Genomic DNA, 17,747 nt, shown 5'->3' with positions numbered 1-17,747 from the left:
GATGTCTGCCCTGGGTATAGGAGCAGCTGTGTTCACGTGTCCCGGGCATGTGCCTTCCCTGGGCTGGTCTTGGGAGAAGGCAGCCTTTTCCAGGGTCCATCAGCGTAGCAGGGCGGTCTGGCCTGGGCCAGGCCCATGGCTGTCCTTTTAGCCGTGGTCAGTCTCCAGAAGTGGGGGGAGCCAGGTGACAGATCCTTCTTCTTAAACGGGGCCTCGGGCTTACCCTGCGCATGTCTAATGTCCAGGGGGCTCCACCCATCTGTTCACCCTCCTGGGCCTCAGTTTTCCCACCTGAGGAATGGGACACTGGGGTAGGCAGACACATCTGATGGAGACACCTGGCACGCTCCTCTTCCTGGTGGTCAGCCTGGGCTCAGCTCACAGCCGCACTTGGAGCCCTCTCTCCTCCCTCCCCAGGTGGCTGGATGCTGAAGGTGACCCGGACCCAGGAGCGAGACAGAGGCCTCTACTCCTGCCTGGCCAGCAACGAGGCTGGGGAGGTGCGGAGGAACTTCAGCGTGGAGGTCCTGGGTATGTCACAGCCCCGTGTGCGTAGCCCACGAGTCCTTTTCCTCCGGCTGGGGAGCTTACGGGGTTCGGTCCAGGACCCAGAGCTCTTGCTGTAGTAGGAGGTCCACTCAGGAAGGAGGGAGAGGCCAAGGCTTGTTTCCTCATGAGCAGTTCCTACTCTGAGGCCATCATGGAACTTTCTAGAAGCAGCAGGGACTACTATCATCCAACGTGGAAAGGAGAAAATATTTCTAACGCCACCTTGCCCTGATCAGAGCCTTCTCCCAGGGCACTGGTCCTCCCTCGGCCCTGTGGAAGCAGGCACGAGGGGACGGGGAAACCAGGAGCCAGAAGAGAGATGCTCTAGGCTTTCTGCTCTGGGGTTCAGCCCGAGCGAGCCAGCTCCAGTCAGTGACCGGCTGTCTCCCTGCTCTCCCAGTTCCTCCCAGTATCGAGAACGAGGACCTGGAGGAGGTGGTCAAGATCCCCGAGGGACAGACAGCCAACCTGACGTGCAACGCCACAGGTAAGGCCACACACGGCCACACGGCGGGCTGGGAGAAAGGTGAGAAGGCAGCTTTGAAAAGGGGGTACTGGGGATCTTGCCTGCCTATCCCGGCCCTCTGCTCCCCATCCCAGCACTGATCACACTGATCCATGGTGGCCTTGTGACACCTGTGTACCCCAGCTGGGCTCTGAGCTCCTTGAGGAACCACAGTTTACCTTGTCACCATGGTTCCCCCAGTGCCTTAGTTATGCTTTTGAGCTGGGATGGATGGATGGATGGATAGGTGGGTGGGTGGATGGATGGATGGATGGATGGATGTATATATGTATGTTTAGATGGATAAATGGATAGTGGGTGGATGGATGGATAGATGGATGGGGAGGTGGATAGGTGGATAAATTGGTGGATGGATAGGTGTATGTATGCATGTATGTATATATGTATGTTTAGATGGATGAGTGGGTGGATGGATGGATAAGTGGATGGGTGGGTGGATGGATGGATGGATGGATGGATGGATAGGTGGGTGGGTGGGTGGATGGATGGATGGATGGATGGATGGGGAGGTGGATAGGTGGACAAATTGGTGGATGGATAGGTGTATGTATGTATGTATATATGTATGTTTAGATGGATGGATGGATGGATAGGTGGATGGGTGGGTGGGTGGATGGATGGATGGATGGATGGATGGGGAGGTGGATAGGTGGACAAATTGGTGGATGGATAGGTGTATGTATGTATGTATATATGTATGTTTAGATGGATGGATGGATGGATAGGTGGATGGGTGGGTGGGTGGATGGATGGATGGATGGATGGATGGGGAGGTGGATAGGTGGACAAATTGGTGGATGGATAGGTGTATGTATGTATGTATATATGTATGTTTAGATGGATGGATGGATGGATAGGTGGATGGGTGGGTGGGTGGATGGATGGATGGATGGATGGATGGGGAGGTGGATAGGTGGACAAATTGGTGGATGGATAGGTGTATGTATGTATGTATATATGTATGTTTAGATGGATGGATGGATGGATAGGTGGATGGGTGGGTGGGTGGATGGATGGATGGATGGATGGATGGGGAGGTGGATAGGTGGACAAATTGGTGGATGGATAGGTGTATGTATGTATGTATATATGTATGTTTAGATGGATGGATGGATGGATAGGTGGATGGGTGGGTGGGTGGATGGATGGATGGATGGATGGATGGGGAGGTGGATAGGTGGACAAATTGGTGGATGGATAGGTGTATGTATGTATGTATATATGTATGTTTAGATGGATGGATGGATGGATAGGTGGATGGGTGGGTGGGTGGATGGATGGATGGATGGATGGATGGGGAGGTGGATAGGTGGACAAATTGGTGGATGGATAGGTGTATGTATGTATGTATATATGTATGTTTAGATGGATGGATGGATGGATAGGTGGATGGGTGGGTGGGTGGATGGATGGATGGATGGATGGATGGGGAGGTGGATAGGTGGACAAATTGGTGGATGGATAGGTGTATGTATGTATGTATATATGTATGTTTAGATGGATGGATGGATGGATAGGTGGATGGGTGGGTGGGTGGATGGATGGATGGATAGGTGTATGTGTGTATGTATAGATGGATGAATGGATGGATGGAAGGAATATCTTGTCTTTCTTCTGTCCGTACCAGCCGTCTCTGTCCACTCCTCAGTAAGGAAAAGGCAATCAAACCCCTTAGGAAAAGGCCCAGGCCCGTGGTGGCTGCTTCTGTGTCTTGCCCTGCTGCCTGGGCCTCTGGACTGAGAAGGAAAACCCATGTCCCCCACCACCCCCTTCCTGCAGCGACCTCTGCTCCAACCTGGTCCAATCCTGCTGAACTGTCTTACCTGCCTCTCTCCTGCCCACACAGGCCACCCACAGCCCAGGGTCACGTGGTTCAAAGACGGCCGTAGATGGGTGGATGGGTGGATGGATGGATGGATGGATGGATGGATGGATGGATGGATGGGGAGGTGGATAGGTGGACAAATTGGTGGATGGATAGGTGTATGTATGCATGTATGTATATATGTATGTTTAGATGGATGAATGGATGGATGGATGGAAGGAATATCTTGTCTTTCTTCTGTCCGTACCAGCCGTCTCTGTCCACTCCTCAGTAAGGAAAAGGCCCAGGCCTGTGGTGGCTGCTTCTGCGTCTTGCCCTGCTGCCTGGGCCTCTGGACTGAGATGGAAAACCCATGTTCCCCACCACCCGCTTCCTGCAGCGACCTCTGCTCCAACCTGGTCCAATCCTGCTGAACTGTCTTACCTGCCTCTCTCCTGCCCACACAGGCCACCCACAGCCCAGGGTCACGTGGTTCAAAGACGGCCGGCCCCTGGCTGGTGGAGACACCCAGCACATCTCTCCAGACGGAGCCCTTCTGCAGGTCCTCCAGGCCAACCTGTCCAGTGCCGGCCACTACTCCTGCATTGCAGCCAACGCCGCGGGGGAGAGGACCAAGCATGTCCAGCTGAGCGTCCTGGGTGAGTGCTGGGCTTCTGCTGGCCATTCCAGGTGCTGGCAGGAGGCAGAACCAAGGTGACCTGACAGGCAGCTTCCCACAAAGCCCTCCATGTTCAACAACAAACAACAACAACAGCGGCTCTAGTGGTTGAACCCTTAGAGGCCAGGCATACGCACAGGCCTTCCTGGCTGGATCTCCACAGCAACCCAGGAGGGGGCAGCGCGCCTGTCCCCATGTCACTGATGGAGCTCTGTGGCTGAGAGAGAGGACAAGGCTCCCTCCAGGCCGTCCGCCCCGAGGGCGAGGGCGAGGGCGAGGGCAATGCAGCACCAGCTGTTTTGTTGGGCTGGAGAAACGGGGTTTCGAAAACAAGAGGGGCACGGGCTAGTCTCGTAAAATCCATTTCTAAAAGCGCTGGTGGCAAAATGGATGGTCCCTGCAGGGCCTGAAAGAGGACATTTTAGGGTCAGTGACAACAGAGAGCGTCTACTCAGCAGGGACCATCACTCCACCTCCCGCCCCACCCTCCACTCCGGGAGTGGCACAGATTGGAAACAAACAGAATTGCGGAGACTCTGGTTAAATTAGTAAATACCCTGGATGCTAAGAGGCTGTGGGGGAAGTTGAGGCAGAAATTGTCCAGCTTCCCCTATGGCAGTGGTCAGCAAACTGTGGCTCGCGAGCCACATGCGGCTCTTTGGCCCCTTGAGTGTGGCCACAAAGTTTCAATCGCACCATGTGTGTGCGCCCGAACGTGGTATTTTGCGGAAGAGCCACACTCAAGGGGCCGCAGTTTGCCGACCACTGGCCTATGGTACTGCTCGGTGGTGGAGGGCTGGGGACCTGGGTCACCGAGGCCTGAATTCAAGTCTGGCCGCACCGGCCTGGGCTCCACCGAGCCTCAGTTTCCCCTGCGCAATGCAAATAGCAGCACGGTGGCTGAGCACCGCGGGTCTGAGGCTTTCCTGGGTCCTTGCGCCCAGGGTCGGCCTCTCTGTTCACGAGCACCCCCGTGGCCTCCCATCACAGTGGCTCCCTCCATCCTGGGGGTGACCGAGGACGGTGCAGACGAGGAGGTGACCGTGACCATCAACAACCCCATTTCTCTGATCTGTGAGACGCTGGCCTTCCCCACCCCCACCATCACCTGGATGAAGGACGGGTCCCCATTTGAGGCCTCAAACAACATCCAGCTGCTCCCAGGTGATGCCCTGGGGGGAGGAGCGAGGGGTCAGAGGGCGGGGCTGGTGAAGCCCAGCTCAGGCCTGAGGTGCCCCTGGCCGCTGCTCCGCAAGCAGGTACCCACGGGCTGCAGATCTTGAATGCCCAGAAGGAAGACGCAGGCCAGTACACCTGCGTGGTCACCAACGAGCTTGGGGAGGCCGTGAAGAACTACCACGTGGAAGTCCTCAGTGAGTCGAGACCCCCGGGCACTGGTGGGAGCAGGAGGTGGCTCGGAGCCCTGGGACCCCGGCGCCGGGGCCATTCCTGACACCCCCGACGCCTTCGTGGGCTTGTCTGCTCTGATAGTCGCCAGGCAGCAGGCCGGCTGGGTCATTCCCCATTTTAGGGCCCAGGACGCTCAGAGGGGGGATGGTGAGCTAGGACTTGGGCCACGTGGATGCCCACACCCGCTCCAGTTCTGGCTTCTCTCTGCCGTGATGCAGTCAGAGCCTCCACAACTTGAGATCTGGGGCCCCCAGATGTCACCCCAGGAATTCCCCTGCCTCCGACCTGCCCTGTCCGGTAACCATCGCTGACGGTCTTGCCTTTAAGGCAGTGGTAGGGGACCTTTTATCTGCCAAGCGCCATGTGTTGGTTTTATGTTTTGTTTTTGGTGGTTGTGGTGTTTTAATATATTTTTATTGATTTCAGAGAGGAAGGGGGAGAGAGAGAGAGAAACATCAATGATGAGAGAGAATCACTGATGGGCTGCCTCCTGCACGCCTCCTCCTGGGGATCGAGCCCACAACCCAGGCATGTGCCTTTGACCGGAATTGAACCCGGGACCCTTCCGTCTGCAGGCTGATGCTCTATCCACTGAGCCAAACCGGCTAGCGTGCCAATGGCCATGTGGATATTTATAACATCATTTGCTTAATATAATTCACTTAATATAAACTTATGTTGCTATGAAGAAAGCTCCTAGATTTTTTTTACTTTAATAATTCTTTATTGTTGAAAGTATTACGTATGTCCTCTACTTCCCCCCGTTGGCCACCTAACGCTCCTAGATTGATTGAATTTCGAGCCTGGCAGGAGGGCTCTGTCCCGACTGCCTGTGCCCTTTCTCACCACCATCTGACACATCTAAGCCCCCAGATGGGCAGGGCCAGGCCAAATGATTTCACGGCCCGGCCCGCTGGACGGACGTTCCCCACCCCTGCCCTAGGCTAATGGCCCCAGGAGTGGATCCATCTCCAGGCCGCTGTTCCTCCACTGTCTGGAGCCAGCCCCCATTCCTGGGCCCAGGGTGAGCACAGGCTCAGCGCCCCCTCCCCAGGCCGGCTCCTCAGACTCCCCTTGTGATTTGCAGTCCCCCCTTCCATCTCCAAAGACGACTCCATGGGAGAGGTCGGTGTGAAGGAAGTGAAGACCAAGGTCAACAGTACCCTGACCCTGGAGTGTGAGTGCTGGGCGGCGCCCCCGCCTGCCATCAGCTGGTACAAGGATGGACGGGTGAGCTGGGCCCCCCGGGGCAGCCTCAGGTGCTCTCCTCTGGGTCCCCCGGGCCCTGCTCGGAACCTTCCAGTAGAGACAGGCAAAGCACCTGGCCCCAGAGCTGGGCTGGGCCCTGCCTCGCTCTTTACATGTTAATAGGAAATCCTACTCCTTTAAAAGGGAACAGGTCTCATAAACATTAAACTTTATATTCACCCATTTAATTCCCTTCCGATTGTTGTCATCCGGGTTTGGTTTTACCGAGTTTTCAGGGTGTCCTCCCATTTTGTCGGGTGTTTAAAACCTTGTTGGAATCTACGTATACTTGTCCGGGTGCTTCCCCCCATTTGTGATCCCCGTTCCGCCTCTTCCCTCCCCCCAGCCCGTGGCCCCCCACGAGCGGCTCCGCGTCCTGGGTGAAGGGCGCCTGCAGATCCAGCCCACGCAGGTCTCAGATTCAGGGCGGTACCTGTGCGTGGCCAGCAACGTAGCCGGCGAGGACGACCAGGACTTCAGCGTGCTCATCCAGGGTGCGTGGGGGCCCGCAGGGCCTGGTGGGGGCAGGGGACCGTGGGACTGGGCGGCAGGGCTGGAGGCGGGGGTGTCTGCTTCAGAGTCGCTGGCAGGAGGGCTCTGTCCCGGCTGCCTGCCCTCCTCCCCTTTTTAATATATTTTTGTTGATTTCAGAGAGAAAGGGTGAGAAAAGAAAGATAGAAACATTAATGATGAGAGAGAATCATTGATTAGCTGCCCCCTGCACATCCCCTACTGGGGACCGAGCCCACAACCCGGGCATGTGCCCTGACCGGGAATCGAACTGTGACCTCCTGGTTCATAGGCCGATACTAACCATTGAGCAACACCAGCCGGGCGGCCCGTCCCCTTTCTCACCACCGTCTGGCATGTCTGGCCCCCAGAGCCTGGCCTGGGCTCGTCCATTCACTGACTTGGTGACCTGGGAACATCACTGCCCCCTAGGCCTTAGTTTTGCCTTTGTAACATGTGGGTGGCTGAGTGGGGTGGCCTTGAGGGGCGCCTCAGTTCTAAAAGCCCATGATTTTATCCTCTGGGCTCCAGTAAACAGGCTGGCTAAAGCTCAGGATCTGGCTCCCTCCCTTGAAAAAAAACCACCTTGTCAGAAGTCTGGCGTCCATTAGACATGAGCTGTGGTGGGCAGGAGCCTCATTCCAGTGCTCAGCATAGTCATTGCTCAATAAACACTCATTGCAAAAAAAAAACAAAAAAAACCACTAGTTGAAGGGATGAGTGAATTTTAAAAACGCCTTGACCTACGGGATTGGCTCAAACAGTGCAATGTCCACTCCCGGAAGAGGCTAGGACGGGGTCCTTTGAGCAGAGGTCCCTCTCCATCCCACGCTGTGTGTCGTAATGCCTTTGTCACCCCTCCCCAGTGCCCCCCATGTTCCAGAAGGTGGGTGATGCCAGTGCAACCTTCGAAATCCTGTCCCGGGAGGAGGAGGCCCGGGGCGGGGTGACGGAATACCGGGAGGTCGTGGAGAACAACCCCGCATACCTGTACTGCGACACCAACGCGGTCCCGCCCCCGGAGCTCACCTGGTACAGGGAGGACCAGCCCCTCTCGGCCACAGACGGGGTGTCTGTCCTGCAAGGTAGGCCGGGGCTGCGCGGAGAAGTCGGGGCATTTGCAGGCAGGGACCGGGGTCACACCCGCATCGGAGCTGGTCCCCTCAGCTGCCCTCTGCGGGTCCTCTGAGCGCCCCTGCGTGCTGCTTGCTGTGTGGCCTCGGGCAGGGCCTTTGACAGGCTGGGCCTTCGCCGCCTCTGTAATCCGGCGCTGGAAGTTCTCTGGGCTTCGAGATCTGCGATGTCCAGAAATAAACCACTGAAGCCGGCGTCTTTCTTAGAGGGAGCCGCTGCTTCTTTTTTTTTCTTCTAATTGATTTCAGAGAGGAAGAGAGAGGGAGAGACAGAAACATCAATGACGAGAGAGAATCATTGATCTGCCTCCTGCCCTAGTGAGGATCGAGCCCACAACCCGGGCCTGTGCCCTGACCGGGCATCGAACCGTGACCTCCTGGTTCATAGGTCCATGCTCAACCCCTGAGCGGCACCAGCTGGGCAGGAGCCGCTGCTTTATTGGCATCTCGTGATCATCCCAACAGCGGAAGAACCTCCCACTGGGCTGAGGGCCACACCGGGGCCAAACTCGGGCCCTTGTGACCTTTGCTTCCTTTTTACTGCTTTATATGTTTATTTAAGGTGATTTAGTTTTTTTAAAAAACAACCCTTTTATTTAGAATAGTTTTTTTTCTGTGGAGGATTTTGAATTAAAAGGCTCCAAACGCCCGGCTTCCCTGGCGGCTGGCCGAGCTCCCTGGGCTAGAGCAGACCTGGGAGACGTTCCAGGCACAGAGCCCTGTGTGTCTCAGGGGGGATTCGGTGGTCTCCCGGCTCAGGATTGGCCCCAGGTCCTGCCAGGCGTGGGCAGTGCTGGGGCCGGTGAGGGCGGGGGCGAGGGAGGTGAGGTGGGGCACGGGGTGCTGCTGAGCAGGGTCACCCCAGGGCTTGTACTTTGGCTCTTGCAAAAGAAGGTGGCCTCAGAGATCCGAGAGGGGCAGCGCTTGCTGACAGCTGTTTGCTCCTGTCAGAACCCCTGGATTGACCCCCTCGCCTCCTCTCGGACCGGGACACTGGCCCCAATCCTGGGTACACAGAGACCTCAGTCACATGCTGCCCCCTGGCCACAGCCCCCGGCCCTCTGTCCTCGCCGTAAACCTTCAGCCCCACCATTGAACTCTGACCCTGGCCACTGACTCCCAATCCCGAGCACATAGATTAACCTCACACATAAATGACCCTGACAGTGGCCCCTCCCTCCCTCCTTAATCATGACCGCTGTCCCCTGGCTCTGCATGTAATGAGCCCCTAGTTCCAACCCTGGTCACAACCCCCCACACACACACACCCAGCCTGGGCCAGCGAGCCCCTGACCGAGAATGTGAGCACACAGTGACCCTCACTCGGCCCCTGCTAGAGACCAGCTCCAGCCCCCAGAGATGCCAGGGTCTGGCCCTGGCAGGCTCTGGATCACAGAGGGTCTCAGATGACAGCTGCTAGCAACATCCACCCCCAACCACCATAGCCCGCAGCTGCCTCTTTGCCTCCCAAGAGCCTCTCCCAGCTCTCTGGCCCTTCCCAGCTTCCCTCATCAAGGAGCTGGGCTCAGCACTGCGGGCTGCTCTTGGGAAGCCTCAGTTTTTCCATCTGTGAGATGGGAGTGTTTACAGTACCGAGTCAGAGAGCAGGGAGGTGCGGCCAGGCCTGGTGCCCCGGCCCCGAGAGCTGGGCGGAGCGGGCAGATGCTCTCCATTTCACAGATGGGGGTTGCGGGGGTGATGTGTCCCAGGTCCCCCAAGCCTCTGTCCCCCCTCCCCCCCATCCCTCTCCCCACAGGAGGCCGGGTCCTGCAGATCCCCCTGGTGCGCGCGGAGGATGCTGGGAGGTACTCGTGCAAGGCCTCCAACGAGGTGGGCGAGGACTGGCTGCACTACGAGCTGATGGTGCTGAGTGAGTGGCCGGCCTTGGGGGTGGGAGGGGGGTGTCACGTTGCAGGCTCCGTGAGCCCCCCCCCCCCCCACCACCCAGGAGTCACAGTGGGGACATGGTCTGGCAGAACTCGGAGGTTGATAATGTAGGGGTTGCGAGCTTGGGCTCTGAAACCAGACAGGACTGGGTTCAAACTCCAAGTGAGCTGCTTCCTAGCTGTGTGACCTTGAGCAGTTAGTTCACAGCCCTCTCTGTGCCCCAGATTCCTTAGCTGCACCAGGGCCTGGGAGGGCTTGGGGAGTGGGGCACAAGGAGCCCCAGCCAATGCCTGGCACCAAGCGCTGCTCTCACCTCCATGCCTACCCCCCGCCCCCCCTGCCACAGGGACCTTTCCCAGGGAGGCTGCCTGCTCCTCACCCTCCTCTCCCCCACCCAGCCCCACCTGTGATCCCGGGGGACACGGAGGAGCTGGTGGAGGAGGTGACCGTCAATGCCAGCAGCACTGTCAGCCTACAGTGTCCAGCCCTGGGCAACCCCATGCCCACCATCTCGTGGCTGCAGAACGGGCTGCCCTTCTCCCCGAGCCCACGGCTGCAGGTCCTGGAGGACGGGCAAGTCTTGCAGGTCAGGGCGTCCCCCGCCGTGGCTAAAGGCAGCAGCTGTCGAGGCTCAGGGGTGCTGGCCTGGGACCAGGAGCTGCCGTTATCTGAGCCAAATGAGGTCCCTGCCCGAGAGCCTGCGGGAGCTCCCGGGCTTCATCCAACCCCCCAGTGATGCGTGTCCACCGCCACCATGTGCCTCGCGGGCAGGCACGGGCGAGCGTAGCGCCTGGGAATTCTGATGTCACACCTACAGCCAGCGCGGCTCAGGGCCCTGGGCAGCACCCTTGGCCACCCAGTTTCTAGACACAGCTGCCCGGGACCCCTGCAGCTCAACACAGCAGAGGGCAGCCTCCTCCGGACTGGGGGGAGACCATCGCGTTTGCTATAGGGGGTCACCCAGCCCAACCTCACAATCCCCTCCTGAGTGTCACAGAAAGCCCTAGACCACCGGTTCTCAACCTGTGGGTCGCGACCCCTTTGGCGGCCGAACGACCCTTTCACAGGGGTCGCCTAAGACCATCCTGCATATCAGATATTTACATGACGATTCATAACAGTAGCAACATGACAGTTTTGAAGTAGCAACGAAACTAACTTTATGGTTGGGTCACAACATGAGGAACTGTATTTAAAGGGCCAGAAGGTTGAGAACCACTGCCCCGGATGGACGTGGGGTGTGCGTGCCCATCAGTGGAGCCCCTACACACCGCTCCATGTAGACAGGTGGCCTTCTGCGGGGCTCCTCCTGGCGCCCGCCGTGCCTGGTGTGGTGAGGGGGTCCCTCCCAGTGGTTCCCGGGAAGGGGGACCACAGCCACCAGGCGCCCTCTCTCTGCACCCACAGGTTTCCACGGCAGAGGTGGCCGACGTTGCCAGCTACATGTGTGTGGCCGAGAACCCGGCGGGCTCCGTGGAGAAGCTCTTCACACTTAGGGTGCAAGGTGAGCTGGGCAGGGCAGGCGGCCCCCTGGGGCTCCCCAGCTGAGGAGGGGCTGGTGCTCCGTGGCAGGCACAGCACCTAGTCCCTCCCTGAGGGCACCACCTCATGCTTCCTGTGTCCCAGGCCCCGAGGCTGCACCCAGAGGTTAGTCATCCTGGCCTGGCACCAGCCACATCCCAGGACAGAGAGGATCTGGGGGACCCCGATCGCCCAGGGCCATCCCCAGATGATCCTAAGCCACTTTGGAGGTGATCGGGGAGCGGCTCTTCTGGCCTTACGGCACCATGATTAAGCACTTACTGTGTACCTGGCCTGGGGCTCACTCCTTCCCGCAGAGCTCAGAGGTTAGCCCAGCCGTGGGCAAACTACGGCCCGCGGGCCGGATCCGGCCCGTTTGAAATGAATAAAACTAAAAACAAAAAAGACCGTACCCTTTTATGTAATGATGTTTACTTTGAATTTATATTAGTTCACACAAACACTCCATCCATGCTTTTGTTCCGGCCCTCCGGTCCAGTTTAAGAACCCATTGTGGCCCTCGAGTCAAAAAGTTTGCCCGCCCCTGGGTGAGCCTAACCCAGTGGTCGGCAGACTGCGGCTCCCGAGCCACATGCGGCTCTTTGGCACCTTTAGTGTGGCCACAAAGTTTCAGTCGCACTGTACGTGCGTGCCCTCACGTGGTATTTTGTGGAAGAGCCACACTCAAGGGGCCGCAGTTTGCTGACCACTGGCCCAACCCCACAGCTGCAGAGACGGAGAGGTCACCCAGTGGGGGTCACCGCCCCGGAGCTGGCCCTCTTGACCGCCACATTCTTGTGACGCATACCCCTCCGTGGCTGTGCGCTCGGCCTCCAGCTGTGGCCTCGGGAACAGAGGGGTGACAGCGTTGAGCACTCAAGGTCTAGGACTCAAACCTGAATTGATATTTGGCTCTGGCACTGGCCAGCTGAGTGGCCACGGGAAAGTGACTGTCCCTCTCTGGTTCCCACGCCCCGTGCTCCCATCTGTGAGCGGTGGTGGTGAACAGGCAGCTGCACAGCGTTGCTCGACAGCGCGGCCAGCTGAGGCCGGGAGCTGAGTCCTGTGCTGCCGCTGTCGCTCTCCGCTCCCCCGCCGGGTGCATCCTCAAGTGTCTTTCTTTATCCGGTGGCCACGGGGACAGTCCCACCACACATCACAGGCCTGGACTCAGAGCAGGTCACCGCCATCCTCAACAGCAGCGTGTCCCTCCCCTGTGACGTCCGTGCTCACCCGAGCCCCGAGGTCACGTGGTACAAGGACGGCCAGGCCCTCTCCCTGGGAGAAGACGTCTTCCTCCTGCCTGGTGGGTAAACTGAGGCTTGGGGTCCAGCTCTGTGGGCACCAGGCTGGGAGTCTGGGGGCAGCCAGTTGCTGGTGCGAGGGGCTGACACCCCACCCCCTCCGGCAGGCACCCACACGCTGCAGCTGGCCCGGGCGCAGCCGGCAGACTCCGGGACATACATGTGCGAGGCCCTCAATGCCGCCGGCCGAGACCAGAAGCTGGTGCGGCTCAGCGTGCTGGGTACGTCCTGTCTGTCCCCCCACCTGCACCCTCCCGGCTCCTTCAGTCAGCCCTCCGCCCACACCCCTCAGGCAGCACAGCCGGGGGAGAACCCCGGGAGCCTGGGGGTGCCGAACCTCCTGCAGCGACGGTGTCCAGCTGCAGACTTGGGGGTTCGGGTCGGGGTCTGCAGACTGGACGCGAGCTGGGGTGCCGAACCTCCTGCAGCCGACGGTTCCAGCTGCAGACTTGGTGGGTTTGGGTCGGGGTCTGCAGACTGGACGCACTTGAGTCTGAAACTCAGCTGTGCACTTACTCAGTGACCTTGGGCAAGTCATGCCCGCTTTCTGAGCCTTAACTCTCATCTGTAGGTGCCAGTTGGTATAAGGACCAACCCAGTGGTCGGTCAACTGCAGCTCGGCAAACTGCGGCTCGAGAGCCACATGCGGCTCTTTGGCCCCTTGAGTGTGGCTCTTCCACAAAATACCGACTTCTGCACATGGGCCACGAAGTTTCAATCGCACTGTACGTTCGCCCCTGCACATGGTATTTTGTGGAAGAGCCACACTCAAGGGGCCAAAGAGCCACATGTGGCTCGCGAGCCGCAGTTTACCGACCACGGGACTAACCGATGGGATGGGAAGTGAGCGCTTAGCCCCGGGCCTGGCGCAGTGAGCTCTGACCTTGAGGGGAGGGCCCTTCCCACGCCTGACCGACCACGGGGTTCTTGGCAGGGAGCCTGTCTCAGGGCTCCTGGTCTACAGGATCCTCTGGGGGAAAAGCTGGCCCAAGATGTCCTGAGCAGGACTCACTGGAAGGTTCTTCCCAGGCCCGGGGCTGGTTCATCCATTTGTGTGTTCACCTGCCATGTGACAGACACTGCCAGGCCCCGGGGGCTCACAGCTGGCAGTGGGGCTTCTGCCTTGGTTTGCTGGAGGGACAGGCTGTGGGGACCCAGAGGGGCTCTAACACAGGGGGGCCCGCCCTGTGTGGGACAGGGCCCAGGAGGCTGAGGCCCAGAGAGGGCATGCGCTTTTCCCAGGTCACCCAGCAGGTCATTGGCATGCTGCCTGGTTCTCTTCCTGACTCCCTGGGTCTGAGCCCTCCCTGGGGTGGGGTCCACCGTGTGGCCCTTGTGGGCTTCCATAGACTGTTATGGTGGCCGGGGCTGGGGAGGACACGGGGGAGGTGCGTCACTTACTCTGCTTGTCCCCTGGCCCAGTTCCCCCCACCTTCAGGCAGGCTCTCAGCGGCCCCCAGGATGGGTTCCCGGTGAGGGCAGGGGACAAGGCCGTTCTGAGCTGTGAGACAGACTCGCTCCCTGAGCCAGCTGTGACCTGGTACAAAGATGGGCAGCCCCTGGTCCTGGCGCCGCGGACCCAGACTCTGCAGGGTGGGCAGAAGCTGGCGATCCTGGACACCCAGGTGAGCGACCCGGGGGTATGGGCAGCCGTGGGCGGCCATACAGTGCCACCTCCTGGTCCTGGCAGGTGGCTGGGTGGCAGGACGTGGGGGCTGCTGCCTCCTCAGCCTGCAAGACCCCAAACCAAGTTGATTGGCAGCCTCCGGGGCTGGAGAGTGGGAAGAGTGCAGGGCTCCACATGGACTCGCAGAATGACCTTGAGCAGGTCCCTTCTCCGCCGCCTGCCTCAGTTTCCCCAGGATCTGGAAGCTTTTTCCAGGCCCTTCACGTTCTAACTTCCTGGGAGTCAGTTCTGCTCACCCCCTCTGGTGTGGATTAGACAGTCACAGTGTTTGTTGGGTGTTGGCTGCTCCTCTGGAAATACATCCTGGGCTCCTCCCTCCTGCTCAGCCCCATCCCACAGCGAGGGGGCCTTTGCACGCAGGCCCGGGAGGGGGTGGGGGTCTGGAGCCCGTCTTTCACCTTACAGGGGCCCTCTTGCTTCTTGAGGCTCTTGGGAAGGTCAGAGGGTCAGGTCTCCCCTTGACTTCCCAAGCAGGACCAGCATATCTGGGGAGTCCCTGCTCTGGCAGGTCCTGGGACCTGGATGTTTTGGGGGAGCCGTAGGAACCCAGCCCCATGCACACTGTGTGCTCTCCGTCCCAGGTGTCAGATAAAGGTGTGTACAGCTGTAAGGTCAACAACACGGCTGGAGAGGCCATGCGGACGTTCGTCCTCACGGTCCAGGGTAAGCTGGGACCCGTCTGCGAGCGATTTCATGGAATCCTTAGCAACACACAGGCTGCTGAGGATGGGAAGGGCAGCAGCTGGAAAGAGGTGGGGCTGCCCAGTGTTGAGGGAACAGGATCTGGAATTGGAAAGAGCAGGATCAGAATAGGGCTTACCTCTCTCATCTATAAACCCAGACGTGAGTGGGGTAGCTGGGTTCCATGTGGAAATTTAGAGGCCCAGGATCCTTCCATCTTGTTGCTCTCCTGTCCCTAGGGAGTTATCCCTGTCCATGTGGTTGAAATTGGGACACAGTGTATCTTGTCCTAGCCCACAGGAAGCAGAAAAGAGCAGAAGTAGAATTGTTCCCTCTGCTTGCATTCCATTTGGTGAGAACTTAGGCAGCTGGCCACAGCAGGCTGCAAGGGAGGCTGGGAAATGTAGTTTCCACTTGAGCAACCATGTGCTCACTACAATTGCTGTGCAAGATGGAGAAGACAGGTTGGGCAGACACCAGCTATTGGCCGCAAATAGCCAAGCAGTAGCGTCCCCACCAGGGGAGCAGTGGGAAGATCCAACCGTGAGCCATATTGAATACCATTGTTATAAACTATTGATACCATGCCTGCTGCTCAAAGCTCACGCCCCTTCACCTGATGGCTACCTTGATGAATGGTGGGCAGGGGGGCGATGTCTGGTCCCTGAGGGCAATGGCATTTCATCCTCAGCACAGCCGTCTCTGTTCCAGTGGTGGTGGCCGCCTGGGGTACGTGACTTCCTCCTGGCTGAGCAGGAGAGTGTAGGGATTGATTAGTGATGTCTGTCCTGGCATAAGCTAGAACTGCTGAGCCATGAGCCATGCACTTACCATCCTTGGGCTAAGCGGACCCCTCCTGGACTCTGCTCTGTAGATGTTTTGAAACAGCCAGCTGCGGGTTCCACTTGTGAATAAACCAGCGCACATCTCCATCAATGGCAAAGCCTAAAATACCAACTCCCGGCCACGGGCAGGGCTTTCTCGAACATCTGAGAGGAAGGGAGGGAGGGCAGAGCCTTAAGACTCTGGGCATCTGGCCTTTCTCCTGCAGTGCCCCCAACGTTTGAGAACCCCAAGACGGAGACAGTGAGCCAGGTGGCTGGGAGCCCCCTGGTGCTGACCTGTGATGTGACCGGGGTCCCTGCCCCCAGGGTCACTTGGCTGAAGGACAGAATGCCCGTTGGTGAGTGCATCCGATTCTTATCTTTTTAGTGCTAAGTATTCCTTTACTTAATGAAATGACAGTGAAAGCCGGTGGAAACCCCATACCCACTACCCTTCGCTCCCCATTTCCCTCAGACCGCCCCTCACCCCCCTCCCCCAGCTGTAGACAGCCACTTCCTGCTTCTGTCTGTGGGTTTGCCTCTTCTGTCCATTTCACACAAATGGAACCACACAGTGTGTGGCCTTTCGTGACTGGCTTCCTCCACTCAGCGTCGTGTGTTCAAGGTTCATTTGTGTTGCAGTGTGGGTCAGTTCTTCATTCTTTAAGTGAAATTAACTTCTGTTCTCCATCCTTTTTATGAATGACTATTGCGTGGGCATGTCCCGTTTTCTCTATCCGTGCGGCCGCTGGTGGACCGGGTTGTTGCCACCTTTGGCTGTGATGACTCGCGTGCTGTGAGCATTCATGCACGCATGTTTGTGCGGCGCGCATCTTCCTCCCTCGGGTTTCCGCCTGGGCGCGGGATTGCCTGGGCCCTGTTCTCTCTGACCTCCAGCGCTTGGCAACGCTGTTTCCTCCCTGAAACACCCACCCCGACTCCCCTGCCCACCTCCACTGTCGCCTGGCTGGTTCTTACTCACCTTCGTGTCTCAGCTGAGACACCTCCTCCAGAAGGCCTGCCTGATTGCTCCTGGCTCCACCCGGGATGGTGCCTGTGTCCCGTCTCTGATGTCCTGAGCTCTCCTTGAGGACAGGGACTGTTTGTGCATCTTCCATTCCCAAGCTCACAGTCGGACATGCAGTAGTTGCTCAATTTTGTGCTGAAGGGCTGGCTGGACAGATGATCTGGGGCAGGACGGATAGGGCTGGGCTTGCACAGTTAGAAGAGGCCTCAGGGCAGAGACGCAGCTGGAGAGAGTGAAGAGGCGGCCTTTTAGGCTGGAGGTGGGTGTGCCGCCTGAGCTGGGGCCCAGGGAAGCCCCCAGCTGGCCCGTTTCAGGGTCAGTGAGCGGCTGGTTCACCTTGATCGGAAGCCTGGCTCAGTGGGAGGGGCGGGTGGAGCTGGAGGGAAGGTGGGAGTTAAGTGGGCCTGAGCGGTGACAGAAAGAGGACCAACACCTGGCCAGTGTGGCTCAGTGTTGAGCATTGACCCATGAACCAAGAAGTCACGGTTTGATTCCTGGTCAGGGCACGGGCCCGGATTGCGGGCTCGATCCCCAGTGTGGGGCGCGCAGGAGGCAGCCGATCCATGATTCTCTCTCATCACTGATATTTCTATCTCTCTCTCTCTCCTTTCCTCTCTGAAATCAATAAACATATGTTTTTTAAAAAGAACGAGGACCAAGTCCCAGACACTAAGGAAGTGGGGGCCCTTGGGAAGAACTGTCCGGTGGGAGGCAGTTGGGAGGGGCTGTAAGACAGAACCAGGACCAGGCTGAGGAAAGCCATGAGGTGGATGGGAGGAGCCCTGCCTCTGCCTGGGCCTCAGTGTCCCTGTGAACACAGGAAGCGGTGAGTGGCGCCAGGATTCCTGGGGTCTTTCCAGCTTTGTGGGGGGTATGGACACCTGCTCAGGAAGTCACGTGACATTTGTGTCTGGGCCCAGGGGCAGCACCTGGGGTGGCGGGTCCGCACAGGTGACG

The 17,747-nt window shown here is 58.5% G+C and overlaps 1 protein-coding gene across 1 annotated transcript in view; it reads left to right on the top strand.

Moving 5' to 3' along the window:
- Nucleotides 1-17,747, top strand: part of HMCN2 (hemicentin 2) — a 139,122-nt gene that overhangs the window by 86,746 nt on the left and 34,629 nt on the right. The window contains 16 exon segments of the mRNA XM_014532199.1: nt 418-531; nt 950-1,036; nt 3,347-3,538; nt 4,549-4,722; nt 4,818-4,931; nt 6,056-6,198; nt 6,563-6,710; nt 7,593-7,811; nt 9,616-9,729; nt 10,145-10,332; nt 11,154-11,250; nt 12,412-12,573; nt 12,679-12,792; nt 13,994-14,196; nt 14,840-14,921; nt 15,991-16,122. Coding sequence (XP_014387685.1) covers nt 418-531; nt 950-1,036; nt 3,347-3,538; nt 4,549-4,722; nt 4,818-4,931; nt 6,056-6,198; nt 6,563-6,710; nt 7,593-7,811; nt 9,616-9,729; nt 10,145-10,332; nt 11,154-11,250; nt 12,412-12,573; nt 12,679-12,792; nt 13,994-14,196; nt 14,840-14,921; nt 15,991-16,122 — 2,283 coding nt within the window.

The sequence above is a fragment of the Myotis brandtii genome, unplaced genomic scaffold (genome assembly GCF_000412655.1).
Source record: "Myotis brandtii unplaced genomic scaffold, ASM41265v1 scaffold855, whole genome shotgun sequence".
Taxonomy (NCBI): Eukaryota; Metazoa; Chordata; class Mammalia; order Chiroptera; family Vespertilionidae; genus Myotis; species Myotis brandtii.
Note: the sequence above shows the minus strand (reverse complement) of the source record. Positions and strands in the feature narration are given on the sequence as shown.